Source organism: Trachurus japonicus, chromosome 14 (genome assembly GCF_045865225.1).
Source record: "Trachurus japonicus isolate A0001 chromosome 14, Traja_1.0".
Taxonomy (NCBI): Eukaryota; Metazoa; Chordata; class Actinopteri; order Carangiformes; family Carangidae; genus Trachurus; species Trachurus japonicus.
Window position 1 is genome coordinate 25726077 of NC_140920.1, and position 20787 is coordinate 25746863.

Genomic DNA, 20787 nt, shown 5'->3' on the forward strand with positions numbered 1-20787 from the left:
CAAGGTCAAGGTCCTACTGTTTATTTCCAGATCTTTACTGCACTGGAACGTTGTGTTGCATCCCTCAGCACTAGCAGGTTACAGTGAGCCAGATGTGTCATCCTAACCTGGTTTTGACTCCTAATGTGCATTTTATTGTATTATCCCTAAGACGGATGTTAGGTTTGTTTCATTAAACCAACACATTGCAGCTTGTGTTGGCTAAGTGAATATCTTCGTAAAGGAACTTTGAAGACAAAGCTTGAACCTTCACTGCTTTTATTTTTGAAGAGCCCCCTCCTTCCCGGAATGAAAATAGCCAGCTAATACGTTTATCTTCAGCTAGTTTTTAGTCTCTAATATAGGTATTATAGAGAGGAGGACGGGAAAAGGAAAATAACATAATAAGTTTGAGAAAGTGCCTGAAAACCGATTTCAGTAATGCACAGCCCCCAACTCACACTCACACAGGCCCTGAGATTACAAATCTTAGCCCAAGGCTGTGTTTCTTGTATCACACTATTATCAGTCAGACATGATTATGTAACTACTCTGTCTGTGTGTATGTGTATGGGTGCACACAACGAAAGGAACACACACGAACATTACCACCAACAACAACAAAAAAAAAAACAGTATTTCTAAAATTGTATTCAATATGTCGAAGTCAGAATGAGGCGATTTGACAAATCAATATCTGAGAAAATGAAGCTTCAGCCTGAGAAACATGCATTCAGCCTTTTGTTCCCTCATGTGCATTGATTCTCTAAAAACACAGCTTTTCAGTGTTTTAATTAAGGAAAATAAAGGCTCCTTGATTGAATTTGTATGCTAATCAGAGCTAATAATTGTACTGTAATTTGCAAAATCACAAAGAGCTTGCAAAGCTGTTTTATTTATTCAGTTTTGACTAATTAAAAATGGGACAAGTGTCTCTCAGGCTGCTCTTTTTTTTTCTCCTATTTTTTCTTACAGTGCAGTTTGTTCACAGTTTGTCCGACAAGCCGCAAATAGCCCATTACAGTATGTCTGCTGTTAATATTCATTGAAATTCAACATGAAAGCGGTGCCAGAAAGAAAAGTGCCTACAAGTAATTATCAATAAAAATCAGCGACTGATAATTCATGTGGGATCTGAGCAGTCAGAGTGCTGTGTGGTTACATTCTTGCCTTTACAGTCAAATTTTCTCCAGATTTAATGGGCTAAGTCAAAGTGGGCCGGCTGCTGGATCCAGCTGGCTCGCTTTAATCACCCACCTCCTCTCTTAAATTCATTCATATAGTTAGGAATCCACGCTGACAGCAGTGGCTGACCTTACTGTGCAGACTACATATAAAGTTGCTCTAATATATTCCCACAGGAAGGCTTCCCACTCTGTAATTTGTTGACTGCTGTAGAGGGTCTAAAGAGCAGCAATACTCTTTAAGGCTCTTATAAACACATGCACACACAAACATACACATGCACACACACACACATTTTGCCTTGAGAAAGAGTGGGGAGCGGTACTCAAGGAGGAATAATTATAGATGGCATTGAATTTCCTGCTCTCCTCCGTGTGCAAACAGTGTTTAGCCAAGAGGGTTTGCTTACTTCACATGTTTACACCATTGCACTACTTGGCAGCAGGGTTACATTATTGTAGTGTGTGTGAACGTCTGGGTCTGAAGAGGAGGCTCGACGAGCAGGGGAGCTGTGTCACCAGTTTTCGTGCACAAGTGGCCTGTTTGGTTTTGTTTGATTATTTTTGCTGGAGTAGCCAGGAATAGAAGCTGCTGCACCGTGCAGGACGTTTCAGCATCTTGATGCCAGGACTCACAGATATTTACACATCCTCCTCACACTGGGGATGTGTGTGTGGATTCTTGCTGCTCTCCACCTGCTTTGCAAACCAGTGAAGCCCTCATTCATTCATTCATTCACTGGTTTATGAGAGGACAAGCTGTATATGCATGACTAAGCCACTGTCTGTACATGTGTATGCTTATCTATATGTATGTTTATGTGTGTATGATGTCCACATACATACAGTACCTGGAGCTGTTGTGTTGCTTCCAGAGAGTAGATAGTAATTGAATATACTTCCCTGAGCTGCCGGAGAAACCACATTACCGGGCCCCTTTGCGGAAGAGAGTCCAGGGAGACGGCACAGGGACCCTCAGGCAGATGAGAGGAGGGAGGGGGGAAGAAAAGAGCAGGAGACCTGGATTCAGTGAAAAATCAGAATAATGGGTAATAGAAGGAGAGAAGGAATGGAAAGGCCAACCTTAAGGTGTTGTAGAGAAGTGTTGTCTCATCCCCAGGCTCATACAAGCCTATGGACTGAACTGAACTGCAGGGACGAACTAAACATCATTCCTTGAAGACACTTGATGACTGTGATGGAGGATGTCCTCTGTCACGTGTCACAAGGAAGAAAATGGAGAGAAAGAGGGAGCAAGAGAGAGAGATTGAAAGTTGTGCAGGTTGACGATAAGGCGAGTTTACCCTGTTTAATTGAGGCCAGCTCCATGCCTGTTGTTATTCTGTCCTTGTGCATTCCTCCACTGTATGTGTAGTGCAGCGCGAGAGATTGACAGAGTGGGGGAGAGAGAAAGAGACGGAGAGAGACGGAGCGAGGGAGGGGGTGCAGAGATTGCTGCAAGGAGAGGAAGACAATATGATGTGACACAATGGAAAATGGGCAGGAAGAAGGAGGTGGTGGGGGGGAGGGAGTGTAAAGCTATCTTGTAGGTGTTATCAGGTTAAACCACCCACCACTGGCTGTCGCCATGGAGACACCATGGTAACGACCAGGTGTTCAACCAGGAAGGAAAAAGACCTTGTGTGGAGGGGATTCCTCTGCTGCTCCTTCCTCAGTGTATACATCCATCTGCCTCAGGTGTCGTCTCAGCATGCAACATACACAAATACATATATATACTATATGTATATGTCTTTTTCCTAATACCACCGTGTGTATGTGTTATAGTGTATATATGCATAGTGTGTGTGTGTGTATGTGTGTGTATGGCTCTCCATGCTTAAACCTATAAGCTGATTTGATAACGTGCTTACAGAGATCTGTGTTTCAATCCGTTGGTGTTAGCTCTGTTACATCACTGCAGCAGGCTCTGACTGTTACTGTGTGTGTGTGTGTGTGTGTGTGTATACGTATTCACGTGTGTGTGTGTTGCTCAGCGATGGGGAGGGTGGATGTGTGTGTGTGTGTCTATGTGCAGAGAGCAGGGGGGTGTGTGCGCAGACGCTCGGCACATGGAAACACATTGGCAACAATGACACACACGTGCTTGTGCCATGCGCAAACACTGCAGGCCAGACACACAAATACAGTAAGCGAAGGCAAACACACAGCTCAGACCTTTGCTCCGGCTCTTAAAGGCACACCATACCAAACTGCTACACACACACGTCACGCCAGCTGGGAGATAACGCCCCCATATGCATCCTAATGCCACACGGTTTAATTGATATTCAAAATGAATAGCTGTAAATGCAAAACTCACTATTCATGTCCGTATTTGGCTGATTTAAGGTTAGTGACGTGGAAAGCGGCATAGCGCCTAGCAACAACACTTCTGCGTTTGTTTCCCTGTCCTCATTTTTGTTGGCATGTTTAAAATGATGTTAGAGCGAGACGTCAGCGCAGTGAGGAAAAGCAACACACACACTGATTGTTGAGCCGATGACAGTTATAATTTGGACGTCACAAATAATTGGACAGAGTTGGATGGTGTTGATGCTCATACATTATGTGCTGTGTAATGATTGGTATTTAAATCAAGTTGCACATCTTTTATTTATTAGTACTGCTGAAGTCAGGACCATTGACAAGTTAGAGGGAAAAATAATGATCATTTAACAGTGAAGAGTCAGGACACTAAGTGTGTGAGAGGAAAACAGTCCAGTAGCTTTTAACAGTTATCATCAGCATTTTCCTCCACTTCATCGTTTATCAGGAGAAACTGGTTCTAATTCTGTTTTGGTCCAAGAATGTGCTCCGACTTGTGTTTTTTATCAGGATTTGGGGGATTTTGCCTCTTTGAATCTCAATATTTACTCTTCTCGGGGAAAAGGAATCTGTGTATATGTTGGTGAAAAATACTGATGATGTGTGGGGCATCTCATGTTTATTGTTTTTGTTCATTGTGCGGTTAGTTCCCACCGTAGAAATCATGTTGTTCGCATAATGACCTACTGAAGTGTCCTTGAGTAGGAGTCACTTGTTTCTTATGCAGACTCTGACCTCTGACCTCTGTGTAAGGGGGTTAAAGGATAGAGGACTGGCCTAGTGGAGAGCAGTGGTCATTGTGGCCTTGTTATTGGTTATTTGGTTGTATTAAAATTACAAAGCCACTCAGTCTCATTCAGAAATAATGCTGCGACCCAGGGGTTTTAATATTGTACTCCAAGCCAGGAAATTAACCCAGAAACAGCAATGCAATACAAAAAAAAGCAATGAAAATGTAATTGGGAAATGCAGTTAGCCTTCAGAGTATAAATAAATAAAACCAGATAGCTCACATAATGTGCACATGGCCTTTAATTTGTGGTTAAGTGTTGCAGATTAAAATTAAACTGCTTTTAGTCTCTTGAAGAACATCACATGATGATGAAGTGTATGTTTGAAGCATTGTACGGGCCAGAGAGGGAGAGAAGAGGCAGAGCCAGACGGCCGGGCTGCGAGTGGTTCAGGGAGAAGGTGATAGCCGACCGGGCAGTGACAGAAGACCAAGGACAAAGAAGCAGGGAGTGTGAGGGGTGAGAGAAAAAGTGAGGAGGAAGTCGGGGAGACAGATGGGAGCTGATCCTGCGGAAAGACGCTCCTCAGGGTCTTCATATCCTTCTCCTGTTGCCTATGAAATTACTTAACTTGGATCTCTCCGCTTCCTGATCCTGCTGTTTTTAATGTGACACGCTGGCCAGTTGTTTGTGTTGTATTAATGCGTCCAAGTGTTTCTGACATACATTTCTAACGCACATTTCTTCTTTTTTATCTGTGTTGCAGATAAACCTGCGGCTTATTTTAGTCAGCGGGAAGACGAAAGAGTTCCTGTTCTCCCCCAATGACTCGGCTGCAGACATCGCCAAACACGTCTATGACAACTGGCCGATGGGTAAGTATCTGTCGTGGCTGTTCCCAGCAGTGGAAGCTGATAAAGAAGTGGCAGGAGCATGTGCAGTCACATGATTAAGATAATGAAAAAGCCCCTCTGTGATAAACACAGCCATCTCTGAGAGATGCAGACATTTTTTCTTCATAATAACCATGAAATCATGTTAGAGCGGAATAAAAAAGGGACAATGTACAGTCTAAGTAGCATGGAATGGAAATATTAAAGCGAAGTACAGAGTGGTGGGAACCAGCAGAGGCCCAACAACACATTTCACAGTACAGTATGACACCATAAAGAGGAAACTGGGTGTATTACAGTGACACATTGTGATACTTTGGGATTTGTCACTTTTTTTTGCAACTGCATCATTTTCATTCTTGTGAAACAGGATTGTCAAGCAAACATACTCACCAGCAAGGTCATTAAAGGGACAAAAAACTTCAATTTGCATGATAAAAAATGGATACTTGGCGTCCATATTTCCATACGGTATTATCACACAAAGTATTGCGATGCTATGCTGTAATGATTTTATTCCCTTTCACCTAGAAATATATTAAAAACACCCCATCACCCATTGTGGCCAAAGAAGAAAAAAGAATCAGTTTTAATGGGAGAGAGGGGAGTCTTTAGAGATGTGTCATATGTTGGCCAAAGGGAACAGTGGTTACTTCATGTTTTACTGTGGTGTTGAAACATTCACAATTGCATAACATTTATACATTGATTCCAATGGTCAAACTAAATCTCATACTCTCATTCAGATACGCGCTATGAAAAACTACATGATAAAAATGACAGTGGTGGGCCAGAGCTCAGCTCATCAGTGAACCATCCATAGCTGAGTTTTAGTAGTTAGATAGCGTTTAAGATCCACGTTAACTGTGGGGGTGATTTCCTGTTATCAAAATAACATAACACACTTTTGTTCTTGTGTATTGAGATGCAGGAAACATCCCAGCCTCCTAGCTGCATTATTAAACTTGGAGATGTTTGTGCCTGTGTGTGACTAGCATGTCTGCTTCACATTAGCTGCAAAATGTAAACGAGCAGATTTTGGTATGCAGTCTGTGATGCTTACAGGAACATTCGCCACTTTCCCACATTCTCCACGCAGATAACTTCGCCCCATATTGTGTTATTTTGTAATAAATGACATTACTGTATAAGCACAGCTGCAGTATGTTTGCATTAGTAGTAATTGTAGCTTAGCTGCTAATGCACTTGGAAACCAGATGATTTGTCTTTATGTCCCGGTGAAAGAGGCCGTGGAGGAGCTGCTCCCTGTTTTATATCACATTCAAACCCACTGCAGATGAGGTATGAAGCTCTGAACGGGCAGAATGGGAATGTGCACATCTTGGATGGAGGGTAATTAGATGGCTGTCCTCCTGTCAGCCTGATTATCATTGCATATAGGAATGTGGGATTGCAAGTGCAGCCACCTCCTTTTTCTAATACACCCACTCCCTAAGTGCTGCTCCGCCAGTGTTAGAATTCATTTGATACTGCCGAGCCGACCTTACACCACCTTCAGATCTGCATGGACTGCAGCCTTTTTCCCACGGTGCTGTGAACGCAGCCCGGTCCAGGAGAAGCCCACCCTGTGTGAAAAACTATAAATTAAACTGACGGATCCAGATTCTCCTCCGCAAGAGAGGAGCTTTCCGTTCCGTCCCGCTGTCAGCTTCAGAGGTGTTCCTCCCAGACAGCACATCTTGAACCCTGCGAGACCCAGAGCAGGCGTTCAGTCAGGACCAACACCCTCTTGTTTAGCTGGAGACAAACATCTGGTGGCCAGACTCTGCTGCCGCGCAACCCCCCCCTCTCCCACTGTTTTCTCTCTCATTTAATGCCGTCACTTTTTTTTGTTTTCGGCTCTTCCCAGGCCACACCTTTTCTTCTCTTGCTCCGAGTGCTTCTCACATTCTGCAGTGAAACCCACAAAGCCCACATATTATACATTCTGCATGTAATAATTTAAAATAAAGGCTGTGAACGCCTCAAAATATCCCCAGTGTGGTCGCTGGTGGTCATTCTTTCCACGCTGCAATGGCAGATTTCTTTTCATTTTACTGTAAATCTTAGATTGATGCCAAATAGGACTCCTATAGAAGCTCGCTGCTGATCTGAAGTCAGAGCTCCAACAACACAACAGTGTCAACATTTTGGCAAATTGGCCCATTGTCATAATCTCTATAGTCATAGCAGTAGGTTTGTTACCTTTGTTTGTTGGTGCAAGCTATTTTTAGAACTGCGGAGCAGAGCCGCAAGCTTCTCAGAGCTACACTACGGAGGCTCATGGGATTTCTTGGTTTCCCTCATCAAACTCATCAAATACACAATCCAACAACTCCACAACGCTCTGGTGGACAAGTTGTGACCTGCACATTCACCACGCTATGAGATAATAATGGATCGTTACGAGACAGAGTTGTTTTAGAGGCACATGCAGAGACTGCTTGCTGAAAAACTGCCCCCGACGGAAACACTCATCAGCGGTTTTGCATGAATTTACCTCGAAAGCAACTCTATCTCGTAACGTTCCGTTATTATCACACAGCATGGTGAATGCGCAGGTCACAACTTGTCCACCAGAGCGTTGTGGAGTTGTTGGATTGTGTATTTGATGAGTTTGATGAGGGAAACCAAGAAATCCCATGAGCCTCTGTAGCGTAGCTCTGAGCAGCTCACGGCTCTGCTCCACCGTTCTAAAAAGAGCTTGCACCGGCAACTAAAGGTAACGAACCTACTGCGATGACTATAGGAATTATGGCAATGGGCCAATTTGCCAAAAATGTTGAACTATCCCTTTAACAATTAAAGTTGATTGTGGTGTTTAAAGCCAGTTCAGTTGCAGGCAGCAACGAAAAGGTTGTGACTGTGACCTGCATGTTCTCGGTTTATATTTTATAGATTGTACAGTAATGATGATGATGGTGTTTTATGGGAAAAAGGCTGAACAATGTAGAAATTTATGAGGACGAGGACAAAGGGGTCATTAAACAGGATGCATGAGGAGCTTCACTGATGTGTCTCCGTGTTGACTTTTCTCTTTAACTCTCTCTTTCTTTCCATCTCTTTTTTTCTCTCAGACTGGGAGGAAGAGCAGGTCAGCAGTCCTAACATCCTGAGGCTGATCTACCAGGGACGTTTTCTACACGGCAACGTAACACTAGGAGGTGAGAAAACACACAAAGTAGACCTCCTCTCCACCCAAAGAAGAAAAAAAAAACAAAAAAACACTCATGTGCCGCTCGTAGACGTACACACAAACTCGCAGCAGTGTGTCGCTGGAAAGTTCTTTGCTGTTCTCATCCTTTTCCTGCGCCGCAGAACAGAGGTAGCTCAGTGCTCCGGACAAGCCTGCTTTGACGGAGAGAGGGAGGAGAGAGGAAATAGAGGAAAAAAGAGGGGGAAAGAGCATGGTCAGGAAAGGGGCAAGGCTGGTGTTTGAGTAGGGCAGCACAAAGAAGCGACAGAGAGGGAGGAGGGAGGGGGGTGTGTGAAAATGAATACCAGAAGTGAACAGAGAATGAGGATGTCTTCTTTTGAGGCGGCCCCTCGCCTTCTTCACTTCTCTCTGGCTTTTACACCGTTCTTTTTTTTTACTCTACTTAACCCAATTTTGATTTGACTGCTGTTTTGTGTGGTTAATGAGGTTATGCCCCTCCCGTCCATTTCTGCCATCTATCCGATAATTCCCTTATCGTTGGTTTAACGTGTGCGCGGGCCGACACAGAATCCTCCTGATGTGGAGCCAAAACTCTCAGTGGCTTTGAAATGCAAACACAGAGATGCTTGCACACACGTACACACACACACACCCAAACCCACACACTATCAAACACACACCCACACGTGAAGGCACGCAGCGTATCATTGTTAAGCAGTTGCGGGGGGAGTAAGTCTTGCAGCAAAGAGATCAACTACAGTTTAGTGTGAGATGCACATGGAGGTTTATTAGCCAGTGTGACTTGTTAGGTTACAAAGCATTTTAACCGTTGTCCATCGGCACACACTGATTTCCTTTCATTTTAGTATAGAAATAAACAAAAGCCATGGTGCAGTTCAGTTGTGTTCTTGTCAAAGTTAGATGATGGTTGTTGTGTGGTAATGGACTTGGAAGTAGGACATGGCAGGACACTATATGAAATCAATATTACAATATTGATGAGGATATCATCAATATTCCTACTGTACTGTATATCCCACATACATGAAAAAAGCATTGACTGTGTGTGAAATGAAAATACTAGTGGCAATTTTTTATTATACGATATTCTGATCAGAGTTCACATGTTTCATGCAGTGGGGAGTGGGAAAGGGAAATATTTAGACTTTCAACAGCAGCCACACTGTGTGAAATAACAGACACTTTGTGTACATTTCTGACCTTCTTCCTCAGCAGCAAAGACTATGATTCTGCAGCAACATCTATTTTGGCATGTTCATTATTTCATGAAGCAGCTTAAATGTAGTTTTTCTCCTGCGCCTCCTCCTCGCCTTGCGTCCAGTGATACAGATGGTGAATGACAGGTCTGATGCTCACTGAGTAACCTCTAACTCTCTGTCTGTGTCTCTCTCTTCTCTCCCACCAGCCCTCAAACTGCCCTTGGGGAAGACCACAGTGATGCATTTAGTTGCCAGAGAGACTTTGCCTGAGCCAAATTCCCAAGGTAACCAGCTCTCCGTCTCCCTCCTTTCCTTTCAGACGGCCTTTCACACTCTTGAGCAACTTTAAACGTTCTGCTCTCGGCCATTATTTATCTCTACACATGGCTTCTGTTTTAGGAAGAGCCACTTGTGCGAATAATTGGCTCCCCGAAGTGTATCCCTACGATACAGCACATGGTGTGGAAGACACAGCCAAGATAAATCATATGTATAGGTGGCGAGCCATTGTGTAGTAGGAGGTGATGGGTAGAGGAGCGTAGAGACATATCCTGGCTAATGTCATGGTGGTTGGTTATTGTGATAAAGAGTGGAAGGTATTTGGTGGATACTCCACAAATATCTGGCAACCGCAAATTACTATTGAATGGAGGTGAATGTGAAGCAGTAAGTATTCACATCGCAGAACTGAGCTCATATTTCAGGAGTTAGATGTTGTTAACAAAAACAACTTCATCACTGTGAGAGTTTGTCCCATGACGTTGGGTCCATAAGAGGAAGCACAGTGTAAATCACACGAGAAGGAACCAGTCCACACATGTAGCTTGACATCAGAGGGAGAAATATTCAGTCTCTGATGCCACGCCTCAGCGCGTCTGTGCCATGAAACACTTGAGTTGTTTGGCCCGAATCAGCAAAGTGAGAGAAGAACAGAGCAGAAGATTTTAAACTTTCTCACAACAGACAGTGGACTCAAACACACAACTTTTATTACATAAAGTTTCGCCTGTCAATCTTCTATGTACATTTTTGTCTAAAATATTATTAAAATGTAAAGAAAACCCCCAAAAAACATCATGATATCTGTAGAAAGGTATTCAATTTTGACTCTTTCTGTGCAGGGACCGAATGCACATACAGTACGCAGCTGTCTTAAAAAGGAGTAACTTGCTATGCATTCTGGGTAGAATGAGTGAAAGGCGAGGTTAGGCTAAATCAATAATTACCTTACCTGTTGAACAATTACAAGGCAAAGTTCAGTAGTGAAGTGAAGTGAAGCAGATATAACACAGGGGCTGTGGTGTGGGGTGTGGACCGGAGACAGGACGTCCAGTCCAGGACGAGGTGGGGGCCGATCAGAAACCAAAGATGCCAACACTGGGGTTTAAAACACTGTCAGACAGGAAGTTGCCATAGTATCACTTACTTCCTCTTCTGTCGGCCTGGAGAACAGTTGAAACGGAGCGTTCTCGTAATTTATTGATCGTCTACCAATCACATCCCAGTGTGAAGTCAGTAAAACTCCAACCGTGCACCTGCTCCAGGTTAAAGACATCTGGGGAGGGATCAGAGCCACACCGCTCATGCTCATCTTTACACAGCTGTTTACCCTGAACGCACCACAGCAGCACCAGCCCAGAGGTTTTTCCCTGCAGTCTGCAGGCTGTCCCTGTTTGGAGGAGGGAGGGCTGCTGTAGTCTGGGTCCACAGCTGGACAGATGTGTTGTTGAATGTGGACGTGCTCCACCTCTGAAACCACAATGTTTTCTAGTGATGTCACAGCACATGTAGAGTGGTTGACTGCTTCTCCGTCTGTGGAGGATCAGTCTGTGATGATGATGATGATAATGATGATAATGTTGGTGTGTGTGTGTGTGTGTGTGTGTGTCTTCGCAGGTCAGAGGAATAGAGAGAAGACTGGGGAGAGTAACTGCTGTGTCATTCTGTAAATACACACCTCTGCTGCCGGCGCCCCCCTCCCCCCTCCCCCCTCCCCCCTCCCTCCCTCCCTCCCCCCTCCCTCCCTCCTCCTCCCCCTCCTCCTCCTAATCCCCCTCCTCCTCCCACCGTTCTCATCTGTTCTCACCCTCAACGTTCTGGGCCTAATGAGCTTGTCCCCTGTCCTGCAGCCTGTCCACACAGAGGATGTACACACACACAAACAGAAACACACACAGACACACACACAGCAGGCTCGGGCTGACCCAGGACTCAGAGTTGAGAGCAGGAAATTGATTAACGATAGAGCTGATTCCTTTGTTTGTACTTGATTTGTTGTCATAACTGAAAATTAGAGGAAGGAACTGGATTTGCATGTTTTTTTTCTTCTTTTTTTCTTAATGCACACCTCTTTAAGCCTTCTGCCACACACTCGCACGCACACACAGCAGACACACACACACATACACACAAGCACACATCGTCGAGCCGTCTGTTCAAAGTCAGCGGTTGTATTAGTAATGCAGTGCCCGAGTTTATGTGTGTGTGGCCTTGTTTTCTCATACGGACCACAAAGAATTTTAACCACTAACAACTCATCCACATGCAGACAAACACACATACACACAAACAGACACACTCACACACTCACACACTCACACACGATGACATCCTATCTACACATCCAACCATATGTGCTTGTGTGATCTCCCTCAGTGCAGCAGATGAAGCTTAGACGTGCCTGTTCAGAGAACTCAAACCAGGACACACGCAAACACACACATGCAGACACACACACACACACACACACACACACACACACACCTGTGTCCTTTCCACTGCCCTCCTCCTCACGTGCCCTTAAAGGTCACATGAGAGAAATGATTCCTCTTTATCTGCAAAGCGCTGTAGAGACAGAACACGTCCTCCTCCTCCTCCTCTTCCTCCTCTTCCTCCCTCTCCTCCCTCTCCTCCTCTTCCTCCTCTCAGTCGTCACGTCTCAGCCAAACGAAGCCTAAACAAACAAACAAATACACAAACAACCAACGTTGCTGGTCTTAGTTTTTGGTTATTTGTTTGTCCATTGACATTTTGTGACTGTGTTTTGACAGTCCATGCATATTACTGACCGACCAGTGTTGTGATTAATAAAAACGTCATGTCAGTTTTCCTCCCTTCCTGGTGCACCGCCCTCCTCCCCCTCCCTCCTCTTCCTTCCTCCCTCCCTCCCTCCCTCCCTCCCTCCTTGAGGAAAAGGCTTGTCGTGCTCCATTTTTTTTTAACAGTGTTGTTTTGGATCTTTCTCTCTGACAATTGCTGTTCTAGCAGGGAAATTAACTCTGAATGAGAAAAAAAAGCTCCTTATTTGTCTTAATTTGCTTCTTACTCTCTCCTTAATCCTCTCTCTGCATTAATAAGTCCATTTTGCACAACTGAAGCATGTGCTCCTTCATCAAGATTAATAAAACTGTATAAAAGTTTTATGGTTTTATTTTATATTTTTCCAATGGAAGTAATGTTCCAAACTAAGGTAACGTGTAGAATATATTTAATATGAATCTTCTATAGAACATGATGAATCTAGATCTTGTTGATATACAGTATATTGGTGTTTAGTCTATGATTGTGTATACGGTTAGCTTCTAGCCACTTCACAGTCTCGCTGACAACGTCTCGTGCTTAACAGCAGCAAAACCTCCCTAATCATCGACAGACTGTACTTTTACTCTCTTTCTTCTGTGCGCTTTTATTATTATTTTTTTTTCATTTGTTTATAATTTAATGTAATCCTTTTTCTTTGTGGTTTTTTGCTTTAAGAGAATTGCTTTGTAACAGCACTAGGTCTTAAAAGAAGATATATTGTTTATATTGATCAGGGTTCAAATCTGTACAGAGATAAACGTTTTCAAACTAATTGTAAATAGCACTAATGCTCCTTCTCCCTCCTCCAAACTTCAAAATGGAAAACATCTGTAAACTAAATAAAGGTTATTGAAGTGCACGTTTGTCTTATGTGGTCACTCACTGCTGCAGAATCATGAAATCACTCAGTTTTGACAACTCTGTCAATGATATTTATCAATGTTTCAACACGTGTGTATTTATAGCTGTCTCTAATAAAAGTTCACCTTCCCGACATCTACATGGAAGTGGACAGTGACGCGTTTATGAAGAACTTGAGCTGGACCGTGTGCTGGGAAACTGTCAGCATATGATGAAGTTGGAATCATAATTAAAAAAAGCACAGCTACAGTAAAGCAGCTGACTCCTGTGTGTGTACTGTATGTAGTAGTTGAATTCTCTCAACCACAATGTTAAAATATACTGTGATAAGTTAACATCAATTTTACTTTGCATTCAAAGCTTAAATTATGCAGAATGAATGTTCTTAGACAGTTACATGATCATATACATCACATTGATTCCATCAAGTATACAGTAGTTGTTAAGGTTATATTGATGCATTATATGTCTTGAGATGCAGCAAGTTTTTACCACTCTCAATATTATACATATACTGTACATTATATAATGTTTAGAGATCCTTCTGCTTTACTTGGATTTTTTAAAAGTTTGACAAGTTGATTTGACACCAGAAAAAAAAGAAAAAAGAAAATATTAATTAATTAACTCCACGACATTTACCTGACTGATATCTTGTAGTTGATACAGTAGTTTGGCTATATATAAAGATGATCTATAAAATTTGGCATATATGGACTGTACTGTCAAAGTGTAGTGGTGTCGAACTTTTTTGCACTTTTCTCAACGATTCCTCTGTTTTTTGATTAAGATTTCCCCTCTCTGGTGGTTTGGTTTGAATAAGTGGTCGAAGCCTGAGGGTGTAATGATGCTATGTTTCACACAAAATCTAAAGAATGACCTACTAGATTATAAAAAAGACTCTGTAGTGAAGTAGCATTTCACTTTGCCCTATGCCGAGAGTGTGTTTCTTCTGTCTTGACATAAATGCTTCTAATGTCTTAAAGTGAAGTCGTATTTGAACATGTTAAGTTAACTTACAAGTGAATAGATGCTTTTATCCAAAGCGACTATTAGGACATCTTGGTGAGTACAGAGTATTTCACTCAACATCCAGGCTGATGAAGTCTTAATGCAGTAAAAAGTAAAATACATTGCATCATTTTTCCGTTGTAACCCTGTGATGCTGTTGAGTCACTTGTCCAGTTTGCATAACAGCCAGTGGGCCAAAGTGCAGCAGGAAAAACAGACATAGTGGGACACTGTACTGTACTGAGTGGGGCACAGTCTGCTGATCTGAGAGCAGTTTGACAAACATGTTGTGCCTCTGATGCTATGTTACTGCGGCGACAGGTGAAGTTAAAGAAACTGAATATAGGAGTGTTTGACGGCACAGTATGAGAGTACTTAAGAAAAACATTTGACTAAAAGATGTTGACTGTGCTTGTATTGCCTTAACTGAACTCTTGTGTAGTTTTTTCCTCTCCTCCTCCCTGCAGTCCTGCTGTGTCCCAACACACAGCGACTGTAATGCAGGCCAGATATTCAACATGAACACAACTATTCCTCTGTTATTTACACACACACACACACATACATAGGAAGAGTCTGGGTGCAGGCAGAGAAGACTGTGGCTACAGTAGCACCACTTAGTCTTTTTATTTATGTGACATGAAACCACTCAGTACTGCTGCTGCCTGGCCTCTGAACAATACACCAGTCTCCTCGCACAGACAAACTATTGTTGCAGAAGTCGTGAGTGAACACTTTGCATCTTCTCTTGAATATATTTGAGCATGACATACATGACTACATCTATAAAGATCATAGAATCATAGAAATCGATGTCATGTCCTGTACTGTATGTGATGCCAAGGTCTAATCACAACAAGTTGAGTGTTCATATATGGAAACCAGCCTTTCAAGGATTATATGGGAAAAAAATATAATCATGGTGTTAACATTCACCATTCAAACATCAATGATTCTCTGCTCAGTGTGTAAACCATTTCAATAGGACATGAGGATGTTGCCATCTACTGGCAAATTACCAGTATAGCATCATTACAACCAGGCCTACCAGTTATACCAATTTTCCTACATATGAGGATGATTGTTTTGATGCATACATATTTAGTAAATATCAGTTATCTACATTCAAAGCTCCTTGATATGATTATCATATATTTTACGTGAATCTCCCTTTATTTTCTATTAAAGCCCGGGCGGTCGCTGCAAATAGGCTATGTAAATGGATTTGTTGTGTTTTGAAGTGGTTTTAATTGTTGATTACTAAATTTCCTTTCAGGCAATACAAGCACAGCTGGACATCTCATTTTCAGTAAAACTTAATATTCATTTAAAGATTCAATAACTTGAAGAACCCTGCAATCATCTTGCTGTTTATTTTCTTCTAATTTCTGATAACAATGCTAGTAGATGAAGTAGATAAAGTGAATAAATACACAGGACGACTAAAAACATCTTTACATTGATTTCAGTCTCAGTTCAGTCTGTAATGATAAAGAGCTGTTGCAACACTTAAAGCTCATGGATTACTATTACTATCAGCACTGTATTTGTGCATTTCAGTAAGCACTATAATATAGTATACACTATATTAATATATATCACAATATGTGTTATGCACGTTGAAGCACTAGGCTATATTTGTGCATTTTAGTTAGCACTATAATATATCACAATATTATGCACGTTGAAGCACTATATTTGTGCATTTTAGTTAGCACTATAATATAATAGGGCACTAGCCTATATAAAACAATATAACAGTGAGATTCACACTGAAGATGGTGGAGGGAGGCCATTCTCAACAACTCAAATCATCCACTTCAAAACACCTTGATGGACCAAGAGAATGGTGGTGGTGGACGGCTCCTCTCTCTTGGCTTCAGAACTAACAGATACTATAGAAGATCTTTGTACCTTCAGCCATCAGGCATTTTAATTCTTCTGCAAATGGTAGATGAGCTGATCAAATGAGAATGAATTTCCCTTTGGGGATTAATAAAGTAATTCGTATTCGTAGCCTATAACACAACCATAGACTGTAGAACACAACACAACTGGACAGTTCACTATTGTAACCCAGTTACCCACAGTCTAATCAGCTAATTAACTCAAAACACCTGCAACGGTTTCCTGAAGCAATGAGGCCACTGCACCAATAGGAGGCAGCAGTGCACGTAACTGTGACAACTCTGCCTAGAAGAAGAAGTAGAAGAAAATGAAAGAACCCAACTCTGGGCAAGTGGGCATCATGGATTATATCAAAGACGGTTTATAAACCATTTATTGAATATCTTTGATTATATTAACGGTGGGCATCTATAATACATCCATGGTGGGCATGCGCAGAAACCGCTCTTCGCTACTCTGCTGCTAAATATTTTGGCGCCAACTCCAGGTTTGAGGAAGTCTCCCGGCGGTTGGATTACCGTAGCATCGTGGAGAACTTTGCAGTAGGACGAGGAGAGGCTGAAGCAGTAAGTGAACAGTTTTCTCGCTAAAGCTAGCGGTGAAGTGTAAATATGTAGGCCTACATGATGTGTGTCCTGTTTATTTGTTTTCTTTAAAAGGCTGGCTAAGTTTGTTATGATAGCAACCGTGTTAACCATGCAGGCTGCTACTCTGTCATGACTAGTCTACAGTGCTGCTTGCTGAAACACACCTGTACATTATCAAAGTTTATAGGCTCACACAACTCAAAATACTTATTACAAGTGAATTTTGTTAGCCTAATTATTACCTATATCTTTTGCACTGTATTCCATGTAATTTATTTTAAGACTGTGGTGCTTTGATCTAAGTTATTTTTAAAGTTGCAATTCTGGTATTTAAATGCATTTTTAGCGAAGAACTTAGCTTAATTTCACATTTTCTACTGCTACTGAATGCTGAAATGCTGAAACTTCATTGCAGCAACTCACAATGATCCTTTCAGGGCTCCAGACTAACTTGTTTTACTCGGAGCACAGTGGCCCTTAATTTAAAATTTTAGAGCGCATAGCCTACGGAACATTGTGGTGCACAAATTGCCTTGCAAAGCAATTCACATTTCCTTTTTTATTAATAGGCTAATCCTCCCACACCTTGGCCTGTCACTTGTAATGACAGATTCCAGATTGTTTAAAAACAACAACAGCAAATTAACTGGATGCACATGCGCACGTAGCTAGCCTAGATTAAAAATTTACTCGGACTGTCTAAAATTTTAGGGGCAAAATGCCCCCATTTAGGGCCAGTCTGGAGCCCTGCATTTGTATGGCGCACACGTGCTTGTATGCATGCCTAACAACGTTGGGGCATGCTCCTAATGAGACGACAGATAGTGTCCTGGGGGATCTCTTCCCAGATCTGGACCAGGGCCTCACTGAGCTCCTCCATCAAAACAACAATATGGCTCTCTGGTCAGTGTGATATGGTGAAGGCAGCAACTTGGCCTTGCTTTGTAGGCATGATGCTCTTTTTCTTCTGCACCCAGCGATTCAATATTTGCTTGATCTCCGTGGTCTTCAGACAGTAGATGAATGGGTTGATGAGTGGGGGGAACAGAGTGTAGAAGAGGCTGCAGTGTTTGTGACCTTGTGGATTTTAGGATGGAGCACTTAGGGTGTTTATTTTTGAGTTATAAAAATATCTGACTAACATACACATTTAAAAATATGCATTCATTATCTTAGGTAAAAACAGCAGAGGCTCACCTGTCCCCTGGTCATGCACAATACTGAGACCATGATGCAAATGTAAGAGAGGATGATGAAGGAAAAGGGATGTTAATCATAAGCTGTGAAGCCACATATCTGCAAGGTTTTAACTTTTTGTCTTGTTTCATCACCCTCAGGCAGACTCTTTACTGGACCCCAGAGCAAGGCTAGACTGGATGACGACGGTGTCTGATTACGATAACGGTCAGTGAACATTATCGGTCGGAGAGTGATGCTCGGGTTGGGACAGAACAAACTCTCACCAAAACTGCCTTAGAAACTGACTTAGAAAGACTTTTCTTTTCTTCTTGGTTTTTTGCACAAACACTAAGGGCGTATTCACACCAGGAAAGTCCGATAGTTCACTTGCTTTGGTGGGGACTAAATTTTTTTTTACTTGGTGCGGTTTGTATTCACATTGCATTTTTTCACAAGCGGACCAACTTTGTAAACAAAAGCACGTGTATCCCACAGTCGCTCAATCATTGGATAAAAATTATCAGCGGGATCTTCCACGAAAAGTACACAATGGAGGTCATGAATGCGTTTCTTGCTGCCTTTTCAATTTGGTAGTATTTCCAATTGCACCTGTCCTGTGCTTATTCATCACTTGGAGGCTGTGTGGCCGTTATGCAGCAGTCCCCGTGAAGGAAAGTCAGACAACAAACATACAGACGTCTGCATGTGCGTCTGAAGTAGGGGTGTCAACGTTTACAGTTTTTTCTACACTTGTAAACGGGGCTCAGACCAGGGTTTTTTCTGCATTATAAATTTTGAGGCGGCTGCCTGTCTGCGTTTGTACGGAGAGATCGCGCTGATCCGCTGCTGTTTACTTTCTCTCTGAGCGTCTCCGCCTACAGATGTTCAGCTGAGGGAATACCCTCCTCGCATCAGGAGCAAGTTGATAACCAGCTTCGTAGTACCGTGTTAACTCGGGCCGGGGCTTGAGGTTTTGTTAAGCTGGAACATGAACACAAAGCCTGGCTATGTTGAGCCTCCTTCAGGCCGGAGGAGTCTGTGTTTTTTTTTTTTCCTCAGCCTTTATTTTGAAAGGACAGCTGGAGAGAGAAGGCTACGCGGAGATAAAGTGAGGGGGGACTGACACGCAGTCCATTATTATCTGAAGCTTTCAGGCAACATTATCACCCCTAAAAATACTAAATAGCCTATATATTGGTGAGAAATTAACGAGGAGGAGGGGGGGGACGTGTAAACTGCTAACGTTATTGATTTGTTATCCATGTACCCGTTTACACGTGTAGATGTTGACACCCCTAGTCTGAAGGATGGTGCGCTAAAAAAGAAAAGAAAAAAAGGACGGCACAAAAACATAATCATTCTCTCAGGATGCCACGTTGCCGATCGGCATTGAAGCCTAGTCACATTTATTTCTGTTAACGGTTATTAATCGGATAACGACTTTCTGTTATCAGTTAAAAAAAATATTAAGAATGTGCATCCTTAACAGCGACGGGTGCGTCCTCTCCAGCATCTGATAAATGTTTTCCACTGACCAAATATCAAGGAGGCAGCATGTCTATCTGTGCTCCATGTTGACCCACGGCTCATTTTTGATAATTTCCACATTTTCTGACAACAACGGAAGCCTGTTGAATCCAAAAAGGCGCTTGGATTTTGCATTTGGTTCGGGAAAGGTTCGGTTTGCATTCACACCGGATGTGAATCGCACCAGGGTTCGTTTGGGACTCTGGTCTGGACCAAACAAGTGAACCGAGTCCCAGCTGCAGAGGTGGTCTCGGTTCACTTGTTTGATCCGCACCAAAGTCCGCTGGTTTGTATTCACACCTCCCCAAAAAGTCCGCACCAGAGGAAAAGTCTGTTTCAAGCGGACCAAACGAGCCTGGTGTGAATATGCCCTAAGTCAAATTCTTCGTAAGTGTACTTGGTGTTTCCCCTACCGTTCTGTTGGCGGGCCCCCGCCCCCCTTGAAAAACAGGAAATCTAGGAGCCAATCACGGTCCGAGCGGACCTGTTAAACTGTTGGAGCGCTCCACCTGAAGCACCCAAGCTGCCCAAGCAACCAAACGGTGCTATTCGCCCTCTGCCATCTGATTTTTAAATACCAGCGCTCACGCTGGGTACACACCGGACGAGGAAGCGCCGCGAATAACCCCGGACTCATCCACCCCGGTGCCCCCCCAAGACAAAACAGCTAGGGGAAACACTGAAATCCCTGAGTCTGATTTCTGAACAAACCATTAAGTCTTAATCCGTGGTATGCGCAAATATGAGACTTTCGTTTAATCACTTTTTCATCTCCCTATTGCTTTAGTGTCTCCTTCATGCAACAGTTAGTGTAGGCTGAACGTTTGTTGTTTTGTTTGGAAAGGGCACATCTGACATGTCTGCACCTTCTGTGTGGTTTGCTTCTTACAATATGTTTCCATCAGAACAACAGATTTCAGGCAGTACAATGATTCACAGGCACCTGTTCACATATTGTAGAGATGTAGAGAAAGAATACTATTAAATGTAGAAGAGCTTTTACTTAGGAATTAAAGCACTATTACTGTAGTTCACACCCAGATCGATTAAAAGTAGAACAAAAACCTCTCTCTACATTTCATTTCAATTATTTCATTGTCACGTTCATCAAAAAAAACAATATATGGTGATGGCTTTCTGG

General features: G+C 42.7%; 1 protein-coding gene across 1 annotated transcript in view; it reads left to right on the forward strand.

The window, feature by feature from the left end:
• The window catches only part of ubl3a (ubiquitin-like 3a), a 33623-nt gene extending 20191 nt beyond the window's left edge, over positions 1–13432 (forward strand). The window contains exons 2-5 of the mRNA XM_085798614.1: positions 4989–5097; positions 8193–8279; positions 9699–9776; positions 11389–13432. Coding sequence (XP_085654740.1) covers positions 4989–5097; positions 8193–8279; positions 9699–9776; positions 11389–11441 — 327 coding nt within the window. The 3' untranslated portion in view covers positions 11442–13432. The remainder of the gene's footprint in view (positions 1–4988; positions 5098–8192; positions 8280–9698; positions 9777–11388) is intronic.
• The last annotated feature ends 7355 nt before the right edge of the window (positions 13433–20787 follow it).